The sequence below is a fragment of the Rhinatrema bivittatum genome, chromosome 8 (assembly GCF_901001135.1).
Source record: "Rhinatrema bivittatum chromosome 8, aRhiBiv1.1, whole genome shotgun sequence".
Lineage (NCBI taxonomy): Eukaryota > Metazoa > Chordata > Amphibia > Gymnophiona > Rhinatrematidae > Rhinatrema > Rhinatrema bivittatum.
In genome coordinates, this window is record NC_042622.1 from 110,337,245 (window position 1) to 110,356,248 (window position 19,004).

General features: G+C 48.3%; 1 protein-coding gene across 6 annotated transcripts in view; it reads right to left on the minus strand.

Moving 5' to 3' along the window:
* GAPVD1 (GTPase activating protein and VPS9 domains 1) overlaps positions 1–19,004 on the minus strand; it is a 223,688-nt gene that overhangs the window by 45,134 nt on the left and 159,550 nt on the right. For all 6 annotated transcript variants that reach the window (XM_029610988.1, XM_029610986.1, XM_029610985.1 and 3 more), the window contains one exon: positions 5,015–5,174. In XM_029610988.1, the coding sequence (XP_029466848.1) occupies positions 5,015–5,174 (160 nt within the window). The remainder of the gene's footprint in view (positions 1–5,014; positions 5,175–19,004) is intronic.

Here is a 19,004-nt window from a genome sequence, read left to right on the forward strand (position 1 = left end):
TGCCCTGACGATTGATGTAGGCAACCGTTGTCGCATTGTTGGAGAGCATCTCACTGACCTACCCTCCACCATCAGAAGGAGGGCTTGGAGTGCTAAACGAACTGCTTTGGTTTCCAGGCGATTGTTCAACCAGGAGGCATATCTCGACACACCGCTCCCCACCTGGAGAGATTGGCATCTGTGGTCACCAAGACCCAACAGGGAATTTCCAAATCCACCGCGTCACAAATTGTGCTGCGAAAGCCACCACAGAAGACTGGAACGCGCCATGTCCGGCAGGGGCAGGACAAGATGGAAAAGCTGCGAGAGGGGATTCCATCAGGAGAGCAAGGCTGATTGAAGAAGACGCATATGCGCAAAGGCCCATGGCACCAGATCGATCGTGGAAGCCATTGAGCCCAGGCCCTGCAAGTAATCCCAGACCTTGGGTCGAGGTAGAGAGCACAAGGACTCCACCTGTGACGTGAGCTTGGAAATTCTCTCTTCTGTCAGAAAAACCTTTCCCAAGGCCATGTCGAAACGAGCCCCACAGAAACTCCAAAGTCTGGGAGGGAATCAGATGACTCTTCTTGGGGTTGACCACCCATCCCAACGAGTCCAACATCCAGAGCACCCGGGCCACCGCGGCTCTGCACAGGCTTTCTGACTTTGCTCGAATCAGCCAATCATCCAGATAGGGATGCACCAGTATCCCTTCCCGTCGCAAGGTGGCCACAACCACCACCATCACCTTGGTGAAGACCCTGGGTGCCTTCGTGAGCCCGAACGGGAGGGTGCAGAATTGAAAATGGCGCCCAAGGATCGCAAACCGCAGATATTTCTGATGGTCCAAGCATATCGGGATGTGCAGGTACGCTTCCGTCAAATCCAGCGACGCCAAGAACTCTCCCTTGTGCACCGACGCTATGATGGAGTGAAGAGTTTCCATTCGAAATCGGGGTACCTTCAAAGCGCGATTCACCCGCTTCAAATCGAGGATGGGACGGAAGGTACCCTCCTTCTTTGGTACCACGAAGTAGATGGAGTAGCGCCCATGCCTTAGTTATCATGGGTGCTATCTTTTTTGAGTACACCCGAGTATGAGCAGTTGACAACACAATATGTGCTGAGATTTAATAAATGGTATGCAGTTTGAACTCATCCATTAATGATTGACATCTGTTTGGATAATATCAACTACAGTTCTACGATTACTGGCATCTCTATTTAGAGACCATATGATGCTTCTTTATATACTCTGAGTAATCAAGAATTTTAGTTTGATGAAACAGAGCCCCTGATGCAGCCCAATCCAGAGAGGGTGAAACTCGGCCTGAGTCGGGCTTTTTAAAGAAATTATTTCTCCAATAAAGAATCAAAAAAATGTGGACATTTTGGCTTCTAATTCTCATTTTGTTGCCTCCACGGCTTTGTGGAGCCTTCCTTGCTGCTTTCTTAACCCATCACTTTAGTTATCATTCGGGCACTGGAACTATGGCACCCAGATCTTGCAAGCGCTGTAGAGTGCCTCGCACCGCCCTGCGCTTTAGGTGGTACGCGCAAGGGGACACTATGTAATGCTCCTTGATCGGCCGAGCAAAATCTAAGGCGTGGCCGTATTCTATGATGCTTAGGACCCATTGGTCGGAGGTCAATTTGGTCCACGCCTCCTGGAAAAGGGTTAATCTTCCCCCGATCCTTGGAACGTAAGGGTGGACTGGACTCACTTCATTGTGCGATCTTGGAGCCCCCATGGGACTGCGGAGCACCGTCTCTGGCAGGTCGGCGGCCCCGAAAGGACTGGTTCCATGAAACCTAACGGCCAGTGCCCTGGGGATTTGACGACCCGGTGGACGGTGAAGAGCGGAAACAACGATTTCCCCGAAACCTCGCCCGCTGAGAAAAAGAACCTCTGGATCGAGGCCTATCCTCTGGCAACCTGTGGACCTTATTCTCTCCCAGAGACTTTATCATGTCCTCCAGCTGTTGCCCAAAAGGGAGCTTCCCCTTGAATGGTAAAGAACTCAGCTGTGCTTTAGAGGACACATCAGCCGACCAGTTTCTGAGCCAGAGGAGCCTGCGGGCGGAAACTGCTGCAACCATTGTCCTGCCCAAAGTCCGCAGAAGATCATACAGAGCAACCGCGCTATATGCCACCGCCGCCTCCAGATGGCTAGCACGCAAAGCTGCTGCATCAGAGAGGGAAGCCTCCTCCTGCCAATCCTGAACCCAGCGGAGACAAGCCCTCTGCGCAAAACTGCTGCACATAGCCGCCCGGACCCCAAGGGCCGAGACCTCAAAAATCTTCTTTAGCTGCAGCTCCAGTTTATGGTCCTGCAAGTCTTTCAACGCAGTGGCCCCCGTGATGGGAATGGTGGTCTTCTTTGTGACCTCTGAAACCGCAGCATCCACCTTGGGAATCTTGAGTAGATCCAAAGCCTCCTCTGGAAGCGGGTACAATTTGTCCATAGCTCGTCCCACCTTCAAGCCAAGGTCTGGAGCGTCCCACTCCATAAACAAAAGATCCATGACAGACATATGAAAAGGATAGGATCGAGCCGGACCCTGGAGGCCCACCATGACTGGATCCATAGCTCCGAACCTGGAATCCTCATGCGGAACTTCAATACCAAGCTCCTCCAGAATGACTGGTATCAGCAACCAAGTTCATCCCTCCGGAACAGCCGCACCACCTTTGGATCATCGCCCTCCACCACCGGAGCACCATCCGGTTTGGCAGGCTGAAGGTGAAGGATCCGGATCCGCATCCTGTCCCTCTCCCGGAGATGGTGGAGGAAACTGATCCTCATCTGACATGTCCGTCTGGGAAGTCTCCCCCGGACGGGACAGAGACCAGAGAGGGCGCTTTGCCTTGGGATCATCTCTGCTACCGGATGTCCTGGAGCGTTTGCACGAAGAGGACCCTCTCCCCGCTCCCGTGGTCACAGAGGGTGTCCGGGGCAACTTAGCTCGCGATTCCTTCGCTGCCTTGCGGGACTTGAACTTTTGCAGCATTCTGACAAATTCTGAGGAGAACGAGGAGGAAGACTCATCCGAGTCCTTGTCCTGCTCCTCCTCCGAGAAATCACCCTGAGCATCCGGAACTGCGCCCCCCACCCCAGGGGCAGCCGGCCTCGGGGAAAAGCGGTGATGGAGAGGGCCCCTCTCCCATCGCCGCCAGCGCTGCTCATTCCTGATCCCTAATGTTTTGTAACAAAGCCTCCGACCCTGCACTAAGCAGGAAGGGATCCGAGCCCCGCCGCAGCCAATCGGGCCTCTCAGGCTCCCGATGTGGCCTGGCGCTGTCCCTGTCAGCCTTGTGCTGAATCCTCTGCGATGGCCTTCCATGTCTGACAGACAGGCTGTGCAAACCCCCAGTGGGAAAGCCGTGCGCGCACACTGCCACACGCAGAGCAGGCCGTGCCATGAGGCATATCCCCGGCCTCAATTTATCGATACCCGAAAAAAGAACCACAGTGACTGCACAGATTTCCCAGTCAAAAAACAGGACGGGAAAGTGGCAAAAACGGAGAGGTCGCTCAGCCGGAGAGCCCAAGGTACTAAATACAACTTAAAAAATTTTTTTTTTTTTTTTATCTGGCTGTGGTCTGTCGCGCTGAGGGTGAGTGAGCCAGGAACAAGGGGGGATGGTCCCACCAGGACCTGCCAACCCCCCCCCCGGGAGGCTTTTTTTAAATTTAAATTTAAAGGGACCCTTAAACTAAACTAACCTTGTAAAATCAAGCGCTAAGTAAACCCAAAGTCAGACAAATTCCAAATAACTCAGCACCGCTACCAGACACCTCCACCATCTGCTGGAGACAGAAAAATACTGGCAGACACTAGGTGGCACCTCAGGGGTATAGGACAGAGTCCGCGAAGTCTTTTTCTGTCTCCATCTGCTGGAGGGGAGGCAAAACCCAGCTGTCCTGGACTGATCCGGGTACGTACAGGGAAGGAGGGTAATTTTATAACTGTGCATGGTAGGTTAAAGTCTGTATGTCTTTTAAGTGCAGCCTTTACCCTGAATTTTCAAAGCAAACTAATGTGCATAAGTTTGCTTTCAAAATTTGCAGGTAATTAGGTTGGTATGCTAATTACCAAGGCATAACTTGTGCGCGTTAACTTACTGCATATACTTTTTAAAATTGAAAAGTATTCACATAAATTCCAATTCCACCGTCAGAATACCTCTTCCCAGGTCATATAAAAGTATGTACATAACCAGGTTACTCATGTATTTGCACATACACTGAACCCTGGGCTATTTATTAGCAGCCATATATGTGCTTAAATGCAGTTTTATGCATGTAAATGACTTTGAACATTCAGTCCATTGTAGCACAAAGTTCTCTACAGAGCAGGAATACATATTTTCCAACCCATAGTTAAACAGGATACATCATCAGTCATTTCGAGGTGTAATATAGATTAGATTAAGAAAGCTTTATTCTTGGGCCTGACAGCATCTTTCTGCATCTTTGGGCTTCCGTCACAATCAAAATCAGCCACTACTGGGTTATGGCAAAAAGAGCCTTGACTGATAACTCTGATTTTTGCCCTATTTTATAACATCCTCCCAACTCATCCAACTCAGTCACTGAAGTGACAATCCTTGGCAGAAGGCCAAGCATTAGTGCTCCTTCCAGAATCGTGCTATCGTGGGACCCTAAGTTCAGTCACTAGGTGCTGTCATTGTGCCATGAATTTGACTCATCCTTTCTCAGGGGTTATGAACACTGCCTCCGCAGCATCCTCACCCTTGCTGGCCCAGGGAGCAGAAAACCTGACTTGAGAATCAAACCCAAAGCCCCCTGCTTGGCACTAGCCCAGCACTGCCAATGGGCTGGTCAACTGACCCCCCCCCCCCCCACCTCCCCAAAAAATGTATTTTTCAAACAACCTATACTAGACTAATACTTCAAAAGTAATTTTTAGAAAAGTTTACAGGAAAATATGTGTAGCAAGCCAATGGCAGGAAAGAGAATTCCAACATTAGAAAGAGGAAGTTTCAAATAACCCAAAAAGACGCTACCGGTAATCCTCAGCAATGGAAGCCAGTAGCTTGCAACAGGTTCTGTTATCAAAACGCCCCACGCAGCGCATGGTCTCCTGGATCTGTGCCATCAGGTTCTTGTCCTGTAGATTAATTGCTTCTGCCAGCTGAATTTTTAGGAAGCATACAATTTCATTGTCTGAAGAGAAACAATATCAAAGCAGAATTAGGAAAAGTGCCAAGAATCGACTTTCTCCCTCCCCTGAAGGTGTGAAAAAGCAGCCAAAAAGCAAAAAATAAAAAATAAAAAAATGTGGATATGTGGTGTGAGGGGAGAAGCAGGTGAAAGAAGTAAAGGTGCACAAAGCAATTCTCTATATAGGAATGATGGAATCCATAAATGCATCCAAATGCAAATATAAAGATACAAGGACAGTATCTGAACTCAAGAAAGCATGGGATAAACACAGATGATCTCTGACGGAGTGGTAGAGATTGTAAAACTGAGCAGTTGGTGTGTTTGGGCAGATTAGATAGGCCACGGTCTTTTTCTGCCATCACGTTTGTCTGTTACTATTTTATTTTGGCAAGAAAATATTCATACTCAGCATGCTGAGTTTGTTACTGACTTCTCAGCTGCACAACAGAAGCACCAAATTGTTCAGAATCAGCCCAGATAATTCTCATCTCAACCACTTTAATTATTTTCATAGGACAGTAAGAAGCTTGTGGAAGTTTGCATTCCAGATAAGTATTTATCTGGCTAATTGGCAGCCAGAGTATTTAAACCAGTGGTTCTCAACCCTGTCCTGGGGACCCCCCAGCCAGTCGGGTTTTCATGATATCCACAATGAATATGCATGAGAGAAAATTTGCATGTTATGGAGGCAGTGCATGCAGATTTTCTCTCATGCATATTCATTGTGGATATCATGAAAACCCGACTGGCTGGGGGGGTCCTCAGGACAGGGTTGAGAACCACTGATTTAAACCATGCCACTTATTTGTCTACGTGAATCTGAATATCGGCATCTACATAAAGCAAATGTTGCTTACCTGTAACAAGTGTTCTCACAGGACAGCAGGATGTTAGGCCTCACATATGGGTGACATCACAGGATGGAGCCCAATCACGGAACACTTCTCTCAAAGTTTCCAGAACTTTGACTGGCCCCTACTGGGCATGCCCAGCATGGCACTAACCCTGCAGCCAGCAGGGGTCCCCCTTCAGTCTTGTTAAAAAGCTACAGGTAGTGCCGAAAATAAAATAAGAAAACGTTACGAACCCAACACCGCGGGGTGGTGGGTGGGTTTCGTGAGGACTAACATCCTGCTGTCCTGTGAGAACACCTGTTACAGGTAAGCAACATTTGCTTTCTCACAGGACAAGCAGGATGGTAGTCCTCACATATGGGTGAGTACGGAGCTGAGGATGTCCGAACATGCACCAAATGTACCCAAAGACGTGCAACAGGCACAACAACTGGGGTGGAATTTGGTCGAGGGCATCCTGAACCCCCCTGGGCAGGTGGAAGGGTGTTGGTACATCACGTTGTAAATAGGTTGCGCAAGACAGACTGGCCGAAGATGGAATCTTGTCTTCCGGCTTTGTCCAAGCAATAGTGGGCTGTAAAGGTATGGAGAGAACTCCAGGTGGCAGCCCTGCAAATGTCAGGAAGCGGCACTGAGCATAGGTGTGCTACTGAAGTCGCCATGGCCCTCACAGTGTGCTTTAACACTGTCTTGAAGTGGAATGCCTGCTTGCTGATAGCAAAAGGATATGCAGTCTGCTTACCCACAGGCTGCCCCAATTTGATAGGATGGAAAGTGACAAACAATTGAGTGCTTTTCCTGTGGGCAGCTGCACGGTCTAGGTAGAGCGCTAGAGCCCATTTGCAGTCAAGGGTATGCAGAGCCTGCTCTCCTGGATTGGAATGGGGCCTGGGAAAAAAGGTAGGTAGTATAATGGATTGATTGAGATGAAACTCCGAAACTACCTTAGGTAAGAATTTAGGGTGAGTGCTGAGTACTGCCCGGTCCTGCAGATGTTTAGTGTAAGACAGGTAAGAAACTAGAGCCTGTAACTCAATAACTCTGCGAGCGGAAGTGATTGCCAAAAGGAAAATCACTTTCCATGTGAGATATCGAAGGCCACAGGATTGAAGAGGCTCGAATGTTGGTTTCATGAGCCGACCCAAAACTAGGTTGAGGTCCCAAGAAGGGGCCGGAGGACGCAGAGGAGGCTTGAGGTGAAGCAAGCCCTTCAAAAAATGTGTTACAAGGGGTTGTACTGAAATAGGAACATCCCCAACACCTTTATGGAAGGCGGCAACCGCACTGACATGCATTCTGATGGAGGAAGATTTTAGACCTGACTGACAAGTACCAGAGATAGTCCAGAAACTTCGTGATTGGACAGGTAAAGGGGTCAAGGGATTGAGAAGAGCACCATGACGTGAACCTGGTCCATTTGTAAGAATACGATTTTCTCGTGGAAGGCTTCCGTAAAGCAATCAGGACATGGGAAACTGGTTCAGAAAGGTTAAGTGGCTGAAGGATTAACCTTTCAACATCCATGCCGTCAGAGACAAGGCTTGAAGATTGGGGTGGCATAGGCATCCATCGTTTTGAGTGATTAGAAGCTGGTCCTTTCCCAAGGGAATGTGCCTGTGAATGGAGAGATCCTGAAGTAGTGGAAACCACACTTGGCACGGCCAGTGGGGTGCTATCAAGATCATGGTTCCCTTGTCCTGACGTAACTTCACGAGAGTCTTCGAGAGAAGTGGAAGTGGAGGGAATGCGTATAGGAGACCGGTTGCCCATGATAGGGAGAACGCATCTCTTGGCTGATAGTGTTGGCTGCGAGTGAGAGAGCAGAAGTTGTCTACTTTGAGATTTTGAGGTGACGCAAAGAGGTCTATTTGAGGATAACCCCATTGGTGGAAGATCGAGTTTGCTACTGAGGGGTTGAGAGACCACTCATGCGGTTGAAAGGTGCGACTCAGCTTGTCTGCCAACAAATTGTCCACTCCCGGCGAGTAGGTGGCCCTGAGGTACATTGAGTGGGAGAGGGCCTCCGCCCATATCTGCGCAGCTTCCTGACACAGAAAGTAGGAGCCTGTCCCTCCCTGTTTGTTGATGTACCACATGGCCACCTGGCTGTCAGTCTGGATCAGGATGACTTGACTGGAGAGTCGATCCTGAAATACCCTGAGAGTATATCTGATTGCTCGCAGCTCCAGGAAATTCATTTGGTGTTTGGCTTCCGCTGGAGACCAAGATCCTTGTGTCTGCAGATCGGCCACGTGGGCTCCCCAGCCGAGATTGGAAGCATCGGTGGTGAGAGTTATTTGAGGGTCTGGAGCCTGGAAGGGCAAGCCCTGGAGGAGATTGATCTGATTTTTCCACTAGGCGAGAGACAGATGGAGTGAGTCGGTTATGTGGACAATGGGCGACAGGGGCTGAATGGATTGAGTCCATTGTGACCTTAGAGTCCACTGCATGACTCTCATGGCCAAGTGGGCCATTGGGGTGACCTGAACTGAGGATGCCATGTGTCCCAGGAGGATGAGAAAGCGGTGTGCAGTCGTGGAGTGTTGAGACTGCAATTGGTGTGCAAGTGACACGAGAGTGAGAGCTCACCTTCGAGGCAGGAAAGCCTTTGCCTGCAAGGTGTCCAAGTCTGCCCCAATGAACGATAAGGTTTGAGATGGGACTAAGTAGGATTTGTCGTAGTTGACGAGAAATCAGAGTGAAATCCGAGGGTGTAAAGTAAGATGTAGGGATGACTGGAGGAGAAGGGTGACCTCCTGCTCCAGGAGGCGTTCGTCCAATTCTGGATCTACGTGCCCATTTTGAACTTCTCTCGCTGGAGGTACTTGTTGAGGGCACGTAGATCCAGAATTGGACGAACGCCTCCCGATTTTTTGGGGATTAGAAAGTACCGGGAATAGAACCCTAGGCCTTGCTGTGAGTATGGCACTGGTTCTATTGCTCTGGACTGGAGGAGAAGGGAGACTTCCTGCTCCAGGAGCAGTGAGTGGTCGGATGTTCTCCATGTCAGTAGAGGTGAGGAGTCCGGTGGAATGGAGAGAAAGTTCAGACGATAACCTTGAGCAATTATCACTAGGACCCACTGGTCTGAGGTGATTGAGTGCCACCTGTTGTTGAAATGGCACAATCGACCTCTCACTGTTATGTGGGGCAATGGAAGCTGGCTGCTGCTCTCTATGTAAGAGTCAAAAACCGGAAGCAGGGCCCGGCTGAGGGGCTGTTTGCGGTTTTTGTTTCCGTGTCTGACGAGACTGGGCTTTTTGAAACGGTCTCGTAGAACGGGTTCTAGTTGGTGGCGGGTAGGACTTCTTCGGGCGGAAGAATGACTTCTTAGAGTTTTTCCTAAAAGGCTGTTTTGAAGAGTATTCGGAAGGCATGAGAGAGAACTGTCTCAGGGTCTCATGATGGTCCTTTTTGTTCCGCCACCGTTCGTTGAATCTGCTCGCCAAACAGATTGTCTCCTACACAGGGGAGGTCTGACAAACTGTCCTGAACTTCAGGGCGAAGGTCGGAAGACTTGAGCCAGGCCCATCGTCTTGCCGAGATAGCAGCTGCAGATACCCTGGTTGCAGTGTCAAAGATATCATAAGATGATCGTATCTCATGCTTGCCTGCCTCAAAACCCTTGTTAACTGGGGTTTGGAGTTGCTCTTGAAATTGCTGAGGCAGGGAGTCTGTTAAGTCTTGTATCTGCTTAAATAAGACCCTATTATATTGGGTCATATAGAGCTGATAAGAGGCAATTCTGGAGTTGAGCATTGATCCCTAGAAGACACGGCGACCAATGGCATCTAGAAATTTCTGTTCCTTGCCTGGGAGAAAGGAAGTGTGAGGTTTTGATTTCCTTGCTCTTTTCTGGGCAGGTTCGACAACCACAGATTGGTGATCCAATTGAGGTTTGCCAAAACCTGGAGCTGACTGAACAAGATAGGTGGTGTCAGTTTTCCTGTGAACTGGAGCCACAGAGATAGGATGTTCCCAGTTCTTTTTGAGGAGATCTAGAAGAACCTGGTGGATAGGGATGGAGGTTATTTCCTTGGGAGCATCCAAGAATTGTAACAGCTCCATTATTTGATGCCTGTCATCTTGTTCAGTCTGCAATTGGAAGGGTACCAATTCAGACATCTCCTTCACAAAATTTATGAAGGAAAGGTCCTCTGGAGGAGAACGCTTTTTACTTTCAGTAGGTGAAGGTGGTGAAGGCAAATCATCGGTGTCTGGTGAAGAATCATCAGTCCAGATGTCGTAGGGATCAGCACCTGCTCCTCTAGGGACTAGAGGACGACGGGGCGGTGGAATCCCTGAAGGTCCCGGTCGAGGGCTCCGAAGAACTCGAAGGAATAACTGGAGGCACCGATGAAGGCATCGAAGGCACCGGTGCAGGCATCAAGGGCATCGATGAATGGCTCGATGGTGCCAATGGACACGTCGGCACCGATGGGTGGATTGGTGGCACCGGACATATCGGCATAACTCCCGAAGGAGGGATGCGGAACGGTGTTTCTCCTCCCGATGACAACACAAGCGGGGAGGGTACCAGAGCTATCGGTGATCCAGGGTTCATTGGTGGAAAAAAGGCCATAAGCGCTTCCATCCTCGAGAGCAGCGGTGCCAACGCTGCTGGAATCGAGTCAGTAGTCGGTTCCACAATCGGTACCGGTGTCAGAGGAACCTAGAGTCGATGCATCGCCTTGTCGATGGCCTCCTGAACCATCCAGTCCAGTTCTTCTCGGAGACCTGGAGCAAGCAGCCCCGGCTCCAGAACAGAAGAAGGCGGCAGAGGCACAGCCGAGGGACCACCATTAAAGGCGGAGTCGCAGCTCCCGATACCCTGTCGGGTGAGGGTTGCCTCAGTGACCCGGTCGCTGAAAAGGTCGGTGCCTTTTCTGGACGGGGTTACTTCGACGGCGGCGAGGTCGATGATTTCGCTCCCTTGATGGTCCGAGACTTTCGATGCCGGTGGTGATGTTTATCTCTACGATCCCCTCGGTCCAGAGGGGGAGTAGAGGATGTCGAAGGCCGAGAAGTCGATGCCAGACGGTCACCGGCTGGAGGACGATGCTGGCACGAAGTCGACGGTGCTGGTTCCAACGATGTCGATGCAATTGACGGCGTCGGGGTTTGAGCATGGAAGAGAAGTTCCATTTTCTCCATTCTAGCCTTGTGACCTTTTGGTGTCATAAGGGCACATTTGGTGCAGGTTAGGACATCATGCTCACATCCGAGACACATTACACAGACCTTGTGAGGGTCTGTGATGGACATGATGCGATTACAGTCCGGGCACCGACGGAACCCCGACACCATGGCCATGAAAAAATTGAGCCGTGTTACGATCGATGGCCAGTAGGCCGCGAGGGCCAAACTCGATGGTAATCGATGGAAAACGGGTAAAAACTTACCGGAGTACCGTGGCTTGAAAAAGTTGAAGGAGGGACCCCTGTGGGGTAAATTAAATTTTAGAAATTCCGTGAGGAAAATTCCTGTCAGGAATCTCTGCAGAGCTCCTTAACCGCGTGGCTACTGCTGCACGGAAAAAAGAAGACTGAAGGGGAACCCCTGCTGGCTGCAGGGTTAGTGCCATGCTGGGCATGCCCAGTAGGGGTCAGCCAAAGTTCTGGAAACTTTGACAGAAGTGTTCCGTGACTGGGCTACATCCTGTGATGTCACCCATATATGAGGACTACCATCCTGCTTGTCCTGTGAGAACTGTTGAAACATCTATTCCACAGTTTTTAAACTAGATGCAACATATGAAGAGAAGACCTGATTCTTTTGTCAGGTAATTGCCTATCACAATTCCCAAAAGATGTTGAAATTTACACTTGCCTGCTAACTTCCTTTCTGAGTCCAGCTAGACCAGTCTTGACAAGTGGGTTATGCTCCTCTACCAGCAAAGAGAAACCAACTTGCCGGTCACCCTCTATGGGATCCCATATTGACATCAGTCTACCAATTTCTGTATCAAAATATAACACCATAACTCTGCCCCACACCCCCTTGATTAGGAGACTTCTCAGGGAGACATTAGTCGTGATATCCCTGATCCTAGCAGACCAGACAACTAGAAGCCCAAACAGGGCTCAGTAACAAGCTATAACAACTTTGTATACTGGGATACTGGGATCATTACAATCCAAGGAAGGAGAAGGCAGCAGATCGATGGAATAGGGTGAACCAACAAGCAATCTGAGAGGGTCCGAGACTGGTCTGGTTGGACTCAAGGAAAGGAAATTAGCAGGCAATTGTACATTCCATCTTTCTTTTCATCCTGCCAGACCAGTCCAGACACGTGGTATGTACAAAAGTCATCCCTCAGACTGGGTGGGATACTGCCAGCCCTACTCTCAAAACACCAAAGGCAAAAATGGTGCCTTCTCTGGCTCAAACATACAGAGGGAAATACTTGGCGAAAGAATGCAAAGAGGCCCAAGTAGCCTCTCTGCAAAATTTCACGAGGGTAAACAGTCAGATCTCTGTCTTCCACCACACACACACTCACACATATATTTATTTATTTATGGCTTTTCTATACCGATGTTCGAAGGACATCACATCGGTTTACATGAAACATGTGGAAAAATCATTACATAGAATAGTAAATGAGGGAAAGATAAGATGAAATATATAACATAAGAAAAGGTGGTAAGGAACAGAACGATATATAACATAACATTATGTACATGAAATTTACTTTGTCACTAAATGCAGCTTGGTGACTGAGATGAGGTTGGCAAGGGCAGGGAGGGGAGGGGGTTATGTGAAGGCTTGTTTGAAAAGCCAGGTTTTTAGTTTGTTTTTTTTGTGGGAGCAGGGTTCTAGTCGCGGATCAGGAGGCAGCATATCATTCCAATTTGAGGGCCCTGCTATGGATAGTGCTCTTTCTTTTGTAGTCGTAAGGCGGGGGGGTTTAGTAAGGGGTATGTGTAATGAATCATTGTATGCAGATCTGGTGGGTCTACTGGAGGTGTGGAAGTGTAGGGAGTCATTGAGCCAATGTATGTTATGGTTATGTAGAGTCTTGTGTATGATAGTGAGATTCTTGTAGAGGATTCTGAAGGAGATTGGGAGCCAGTGGAGGTCTCTGAGCACAGGGGTGATGTGGTCTTTTCAGTGAATGTTAGTGAGAACTCTAGCAGTGGCTTTATGCAGCATTTGGAGTGGTTTGATGGTGGATGAGGGAAGGCCTTGCAGGAGGGAGTTGCAGTAGTCTAATCTGGAGAATATTATGGCCTGTAGGACAGTGCGGAAGTCATGAAAGTGCAGGAGGGGTCTGAGTTTAAGGACATGAAGTTTGTGTTAGCATTCTTTCATGGTGGAGCTTATGAACTTTTTGAGGTTTAGTTGGCTGTCCAGGATGACGCAGAGGTCTCATACGTGTTGGGCGATAGGAATTGAGGGGGGAGGGGAGTTGATGTCAGTGGTGGACAGGACGTTGGGGTTGCATGATATAATAAGGAGTTCAGTTTTGGAGGTGTTGAGGGAGAGGTTTAGATTGGAGAGGAGGAGGGTGATTGAGGCTAGGCAGGTTTCCCAGGTCTTAAGGGATTTAGAGATGGATTCAGAAATGGGGATAAGGATTTGGACATCGTCCACGTAGATGAAATGGGAGAGTCCAAGATCAGATAGGAGATGACATGGTGGTAGCATATATATATTGAAGAGGGTGGAGGATAGGGAGGAGCCTTGGGGTACACCTCGAGTTAGGTTGAAAGGGTCAGATTCGCTGTTACCAATTTTGACAAAGTACAATCTATTATTGAGGTAGGATTCTAGCCAGAGAAGGGTGGTGCTGGTAATGCCTATTTCATTTAGGCGGTTTAGGAGAATCTTGTGGCTAATGGTGTCGAAAGTTGAGGAGATGTCAAGCTTAGCTAGTATGTAGGATTGCCCAAGATCCATACCTTTAAGGAGCGTGTCAGTGAGAGCGATTAGGAGGGTTTCGGTATTGTGGAATTTATACCCCTCCCAATTCGGTACATTGGGAGGGGTACAAAAATATTGGGGTTTTTTTCGAGGTGATCGGAGAGTTGAATGTTTATTATTTTTTCCATAAGTTTGGCTAAGAAGGGAATGATTGAAACAGGTCGATAGTTGGTTCGGAGGGGTTGAGATTAGGTTTCTTGAGGATAGGTTTGATGATGGATTGTTTTAAGGAGAAGGGGACATTGCCAGAAGTGATGGAACAGTTGATGATATTGGCTATTAGGTTAGGGATAGTCAGGAGGTATTTTGGGGGGATGGTATCAGTGGGATGAGCTGCAGGTTTAATTTTCTTTAGGAGGGTTTCTATTTCAGAAGCGGAGGTAGTCTCGAAGGAGTCAAGGGACTCATAGTGGATATTAGTGGGGGTGCTTGAGATGGTGGTGGAGGGAGGAAAGCTGGAGGTAAGCTTAGATATTTTGTCGTGGAAAAGTGGGCAAGGTTGTCACACATGGTTTTGGTGTCATCAAGGATAGGAGGGGGGATAGGAGGAGTTTTGGTGAGGTTGGAGACACAGGAGTAGAGGGCTTTGGCGTTGTATTGAATGTCGTGAATTCTGACAGTGTAGAAGTCACGCTTGGTGCTTAGTATGGAGGATCTGTAGAGGGTGAGAGCTGATTTGTATGTAGCAAGGAGGGAGGTGGAGGGATTCGATCACCATTTCTTTTCTGATTTTCTTAGGTCGAGTTTAAGATATTTTAATTCGGGGGTGTACCATGGTTTCCTAGCATTGCGGGAGGGGTTTAGTTTTTGATTGTTAGGGAGCAGATTTTGTTGGCAATGTCACTGGCGATACTGTGCCAGTTGGATAGGGCAGAATCGGGGTTGGAAAGATCAAGATCATTGAGGGAGTCAGTGAGGGAAAGAATGAAATCTTCTTTGGAGCAGGGTCTTCTGAATTGAATGGTAGTGGTGAGTGAGTGATGGGAGAGGTGAGTTTTCAATAAGGAGAGGTTAGTTTTGATGAGGACGTGGTCTGACCAAGGGACAGGGGTGCATATAGGTGTCTTTGGGGGGGGGGGGGGGTGAAGTGAGAGTTAATGAAGATAAGGTCAAGCGTATGGCCAGCTTTGTGTGTAGGGCTGGTTATAATCTGTTTAAAGCCTATGGCATTCATTGAGGCTAGGAAGGCTTCACAGGAGGGGGATGGAGGGGTGACGTCTACGTGGAGGTTGAAGTCACCAAGGATGACGGTGGGTATGTCTATATTGATGTTATCAGTAATAAATTCAATAAGTGGAGAAGCGTTGTTTTCAAGGAGGCCTGGGGGGAGGTAAACTAGGCATAATTGGAGTTGTGTGGACTTGAAAAGGCCAATTTCAAATTTAGGGGGGGTATAGATCGAATGGGATATTAGTCTGAGTTCTTTTTTGGCTGCTAGTAGGAAACCTCCTCCTCTTTTTTTAGGTCTGGGTAGGGAGTATGTGTCATATAAGTGAGTGGGGAATAGGTTTAGAGGGACAAGGTCTGAGGGTTTAAGCCAGGTTTCAGTTATGGCACAGATGTCAGGATTGTCATCAAGAAGAATGTCGTTCAGTATGGGTATTTTCTTAGTTAGGGATTGGGAATTGAAGAGGATAAAAGAAAGAGCTGTAAGGCTGAGGAACTGTGTCAGGGGAGATAGCATGATGGCGATGCCGGTGAGGCTTTAAAGAAGTCCTGTCCCTCGACACGTTGAAAGTGATGCAGGTGGGCGGGACTTCGGCTGCTAGGAAGCAGGCAGTTGCGGTGGAATCGGGCTGTGGACCTCGTTGGTTGGGGCCTCGTGGGCGCGGGGGGAGCGAGGGCCGTTCCGAGGGGCTCCGGGCGAGGTCTCCGGCACAAAGTGGCGCCTGCGGCTCACCGGCAAGGCTTTAAAGAAGTCCTGTCCCTCGGCACGTTGAAAGTGATGCAGGTGGGCGGGACTTCGGCTGCTAGGAAGCAGGCAGTCATGGTGGAGTCGGGCTGTGGGCCTCGTTGGTTGGGGCCTCGTGGGTGCGGAGGGAGCGAGGGCCGTTCCGAGGGTCTCCGGCGGAGGTCTCTGGCACAGCCTGAGCTCTGGTCAAATGAGCCCTAATGTCCCTGGGAAATGGTAATTCCTTAGCAATGAACATTGAACATACCTTAATCCTCGTAGTTATTGAAGCTTTAGAAGCCACCTCACCTTTCCTTTTTCTGATTTCTTAAAGGGATGAGTAACCTAATACCTCAAAAGGATCTTGCATACATCCACTCAATTGAGTTCTTTGAATCCCACCATCAAAGAATCCTTTCTGAACAAAGGAAGAAAAACCTCCTGGTCAAGATGGACTTGCAAACTTACTTTCGGAAGAAAAGAAGAAACCATACAAAGACCGCCTCTTCCAAAAAATGTAAAAATGGCTCCTTACATGAAAGAGCCTGAAGCTCTGAAATCCTTCTTGCCAAACAAATTACCACTAAGAAGATTGTCTTCAAAGTGAAGTTCTTCAGAGATGACGCCTTGAGTGTGTCAAAAGGAGTGACTATCAAAGTATGTATGAACAAATGCAGGTCTCACGAAGGAACCAACTCACTCTTGGAAGGACAAATATGTTTGACCTCTCTCAAGAACCACAACATATCAGGATGGGCCACCAGGGTCAAATCCTGAAAATGACATCTATAACAATCTATAGCCACCACTTCATTTCATTTCATTTATTAAAATTTATTAATCGCCTAACACTTAACAAGGCCTAAGCGATATACAAAAGTACATACATAATAAAAACAAAATGAAATACAAACAACAAATTTCAGCTTCACAGAAACCAAGAAGCAAAATACCCTGCTCCCCTGCTTCAACAGCAGGGGAGAAGAAAAACAACCAATAAGGACTGTATAACATAGTCTGGGTAAAACAAATAAGCATGGGTGTAGCTTGCTTATTGCAGCGGTTACTACCCCTACTACCCCTAACTAATCAAGCTAGATATTTCAATGGTGGGGGTGGAAGGGAAATAGAACAAGAGCTAAGAGAAACAGATAAGTATGAGAGAAAAAAACGTGTGAAGCTTGCTGGGCAGACTGGATGGGCCGTTTGGTCTTCTTCTGCCGTCATTTCTATGTTTCTATGTTACATTTACTGTTTTAAGCATAGGAGCATATTCCAAAAATGGAATATTCAATTATTAAATCATATTTACTTTAATAAGCAGATTAAGAACATTCATGCCGCCTCATTTATCATTGAACGCACGATGGAGCAGATATTCCTTAAATGCCATTTTGAACTTTTTAACGTCTTCTAAAGATCTGAGGTCAAAAGGAAGGAGGTTCCATTGAGTGGATGCCGCTATAGATTCCCCATCCTTTGTGAATGAAACAGCGCTGCCTCCGACAGCTCCCATTCCCCAGGCTCTAACTTGCTCCAACTGAGAAAATCCACCTGGGTGCTGTTCATTCTGGCAATGTGAGATGCTGCCAGCTGCTCCAAGTGCTGCTCTGCCCAGAGAATCAACTGGGCCTCTCGAGCCACTGCCTGATTCTTGGTTCCGACTTGACAGTTGATATAAGCTACCGTCACATTTTCTGACAGGATACGTACTGGATAGCTGCGTAGCCTTGGCAGACAGGCAAGCAATGCGAAACACACAGCTCTCATCTCTAACCGATTAATAGACCATGAGGCCTCCTGTTTCAACCACTGGCCCTGCGCTGACTGATCTTGCCACACCACCCTCCATCTGGAGAGGCTTGCATATGATTGAGAACCGCTTCAGACTCTGCTCAGATATTTTCTTTTTTCACAGAGATGTTTTGCTATTACCCAATTCGAAACCTCCAATTCCACACCGTGCTCAAGACTGGTGCGAGCAAGCCTCCATGAAAGACTGTACCTGGCTTCCCCCTCTAATGGAAGAGGAAGATGAAACTCTTCTAATAACAGATTGCAGCGACAGAGAAGAGCCCCCTGCAGAGGCTGCATATGTGCAAAAGCCCAATTTATTAATTCCAATGTCGATGCCACAGAACCCAGGACCTGTAAATATTCCCAGACCCTGGGCACCAAAAGTTCTAGCAGAAGCCTAATCTGACTCTGCAATTTCAGCACTCTTTCTCCATGAGAAACACTCTCTCCTGCAGCGTGTCAAACTGAGTTCCCAGATACTCCAGAGTTTGAAAGAGGACTAAATGGCTCGTTGCTAGGTTCACCACCCATCCTAGAAACTTCAAGCACATCGGTACCTTTTGCACTGTGTAGACAGAGGTCCCTTGATTTCTCAAGAATTAGCCAGTCATCCAGATACGGATGCACCTCCTTTTGCAATGTGGCCGTCCCCACCACCATCACCTTGGAGAAGGTACGTGCAGCTGTCGGAAGTTGAAGGGAAGGGCTCAAAAATGAAAGTGTTCCCTTAGGACCATGAATTTCAGGAATCTCTGGTGCTCCGGCCTGATGGCTATATGCAGATAAGCCTCTGTCAAGGCGAGAGATGCCACAAACTTTCCCTTGCGTACTGCCGCTATGATGGACCTCAGAGTTAGATCTCAGTTTCCATGTGGAAACGGGGAACCTTGAGAGCCACATTTACCTTCTTTGAATCCAATATTTCTTGAATTGGATACAGGGGGGACAGAAACAGGACAAAACTTAAAACTGACCTCCAGCCACACTGAGCGTGTTCAGGGTCTGAGCTAACAGACTCAGGCCACACCGAGCCTGTTCAGGGTCTGAGCCAACGAATTCAGCAAAACATCTCTGTGAAAAAAGAAAATATCTGAGCAGAGTCTGAAGCGGTTCTCAATCATATGCAATTTCTCCCTCTTTTAGAAGTGAGAAAGCCAGTTCCCCATCAGAATCCTCCAATGTCTCATGATCCACATCCCCTTGAATATTACCAGGGACAGCATCCCTGTGGCATTTGACTGCTGTGACTGACAAATGGGAGACCCGAGCATGTGATCCCTACATAGTAGGTTGCTTTGCCTTCGCTGGGCGCTCCTGCAGATAGGTCCCAACATGGGCAAAAGCTATAGTAGTCAAATCGCT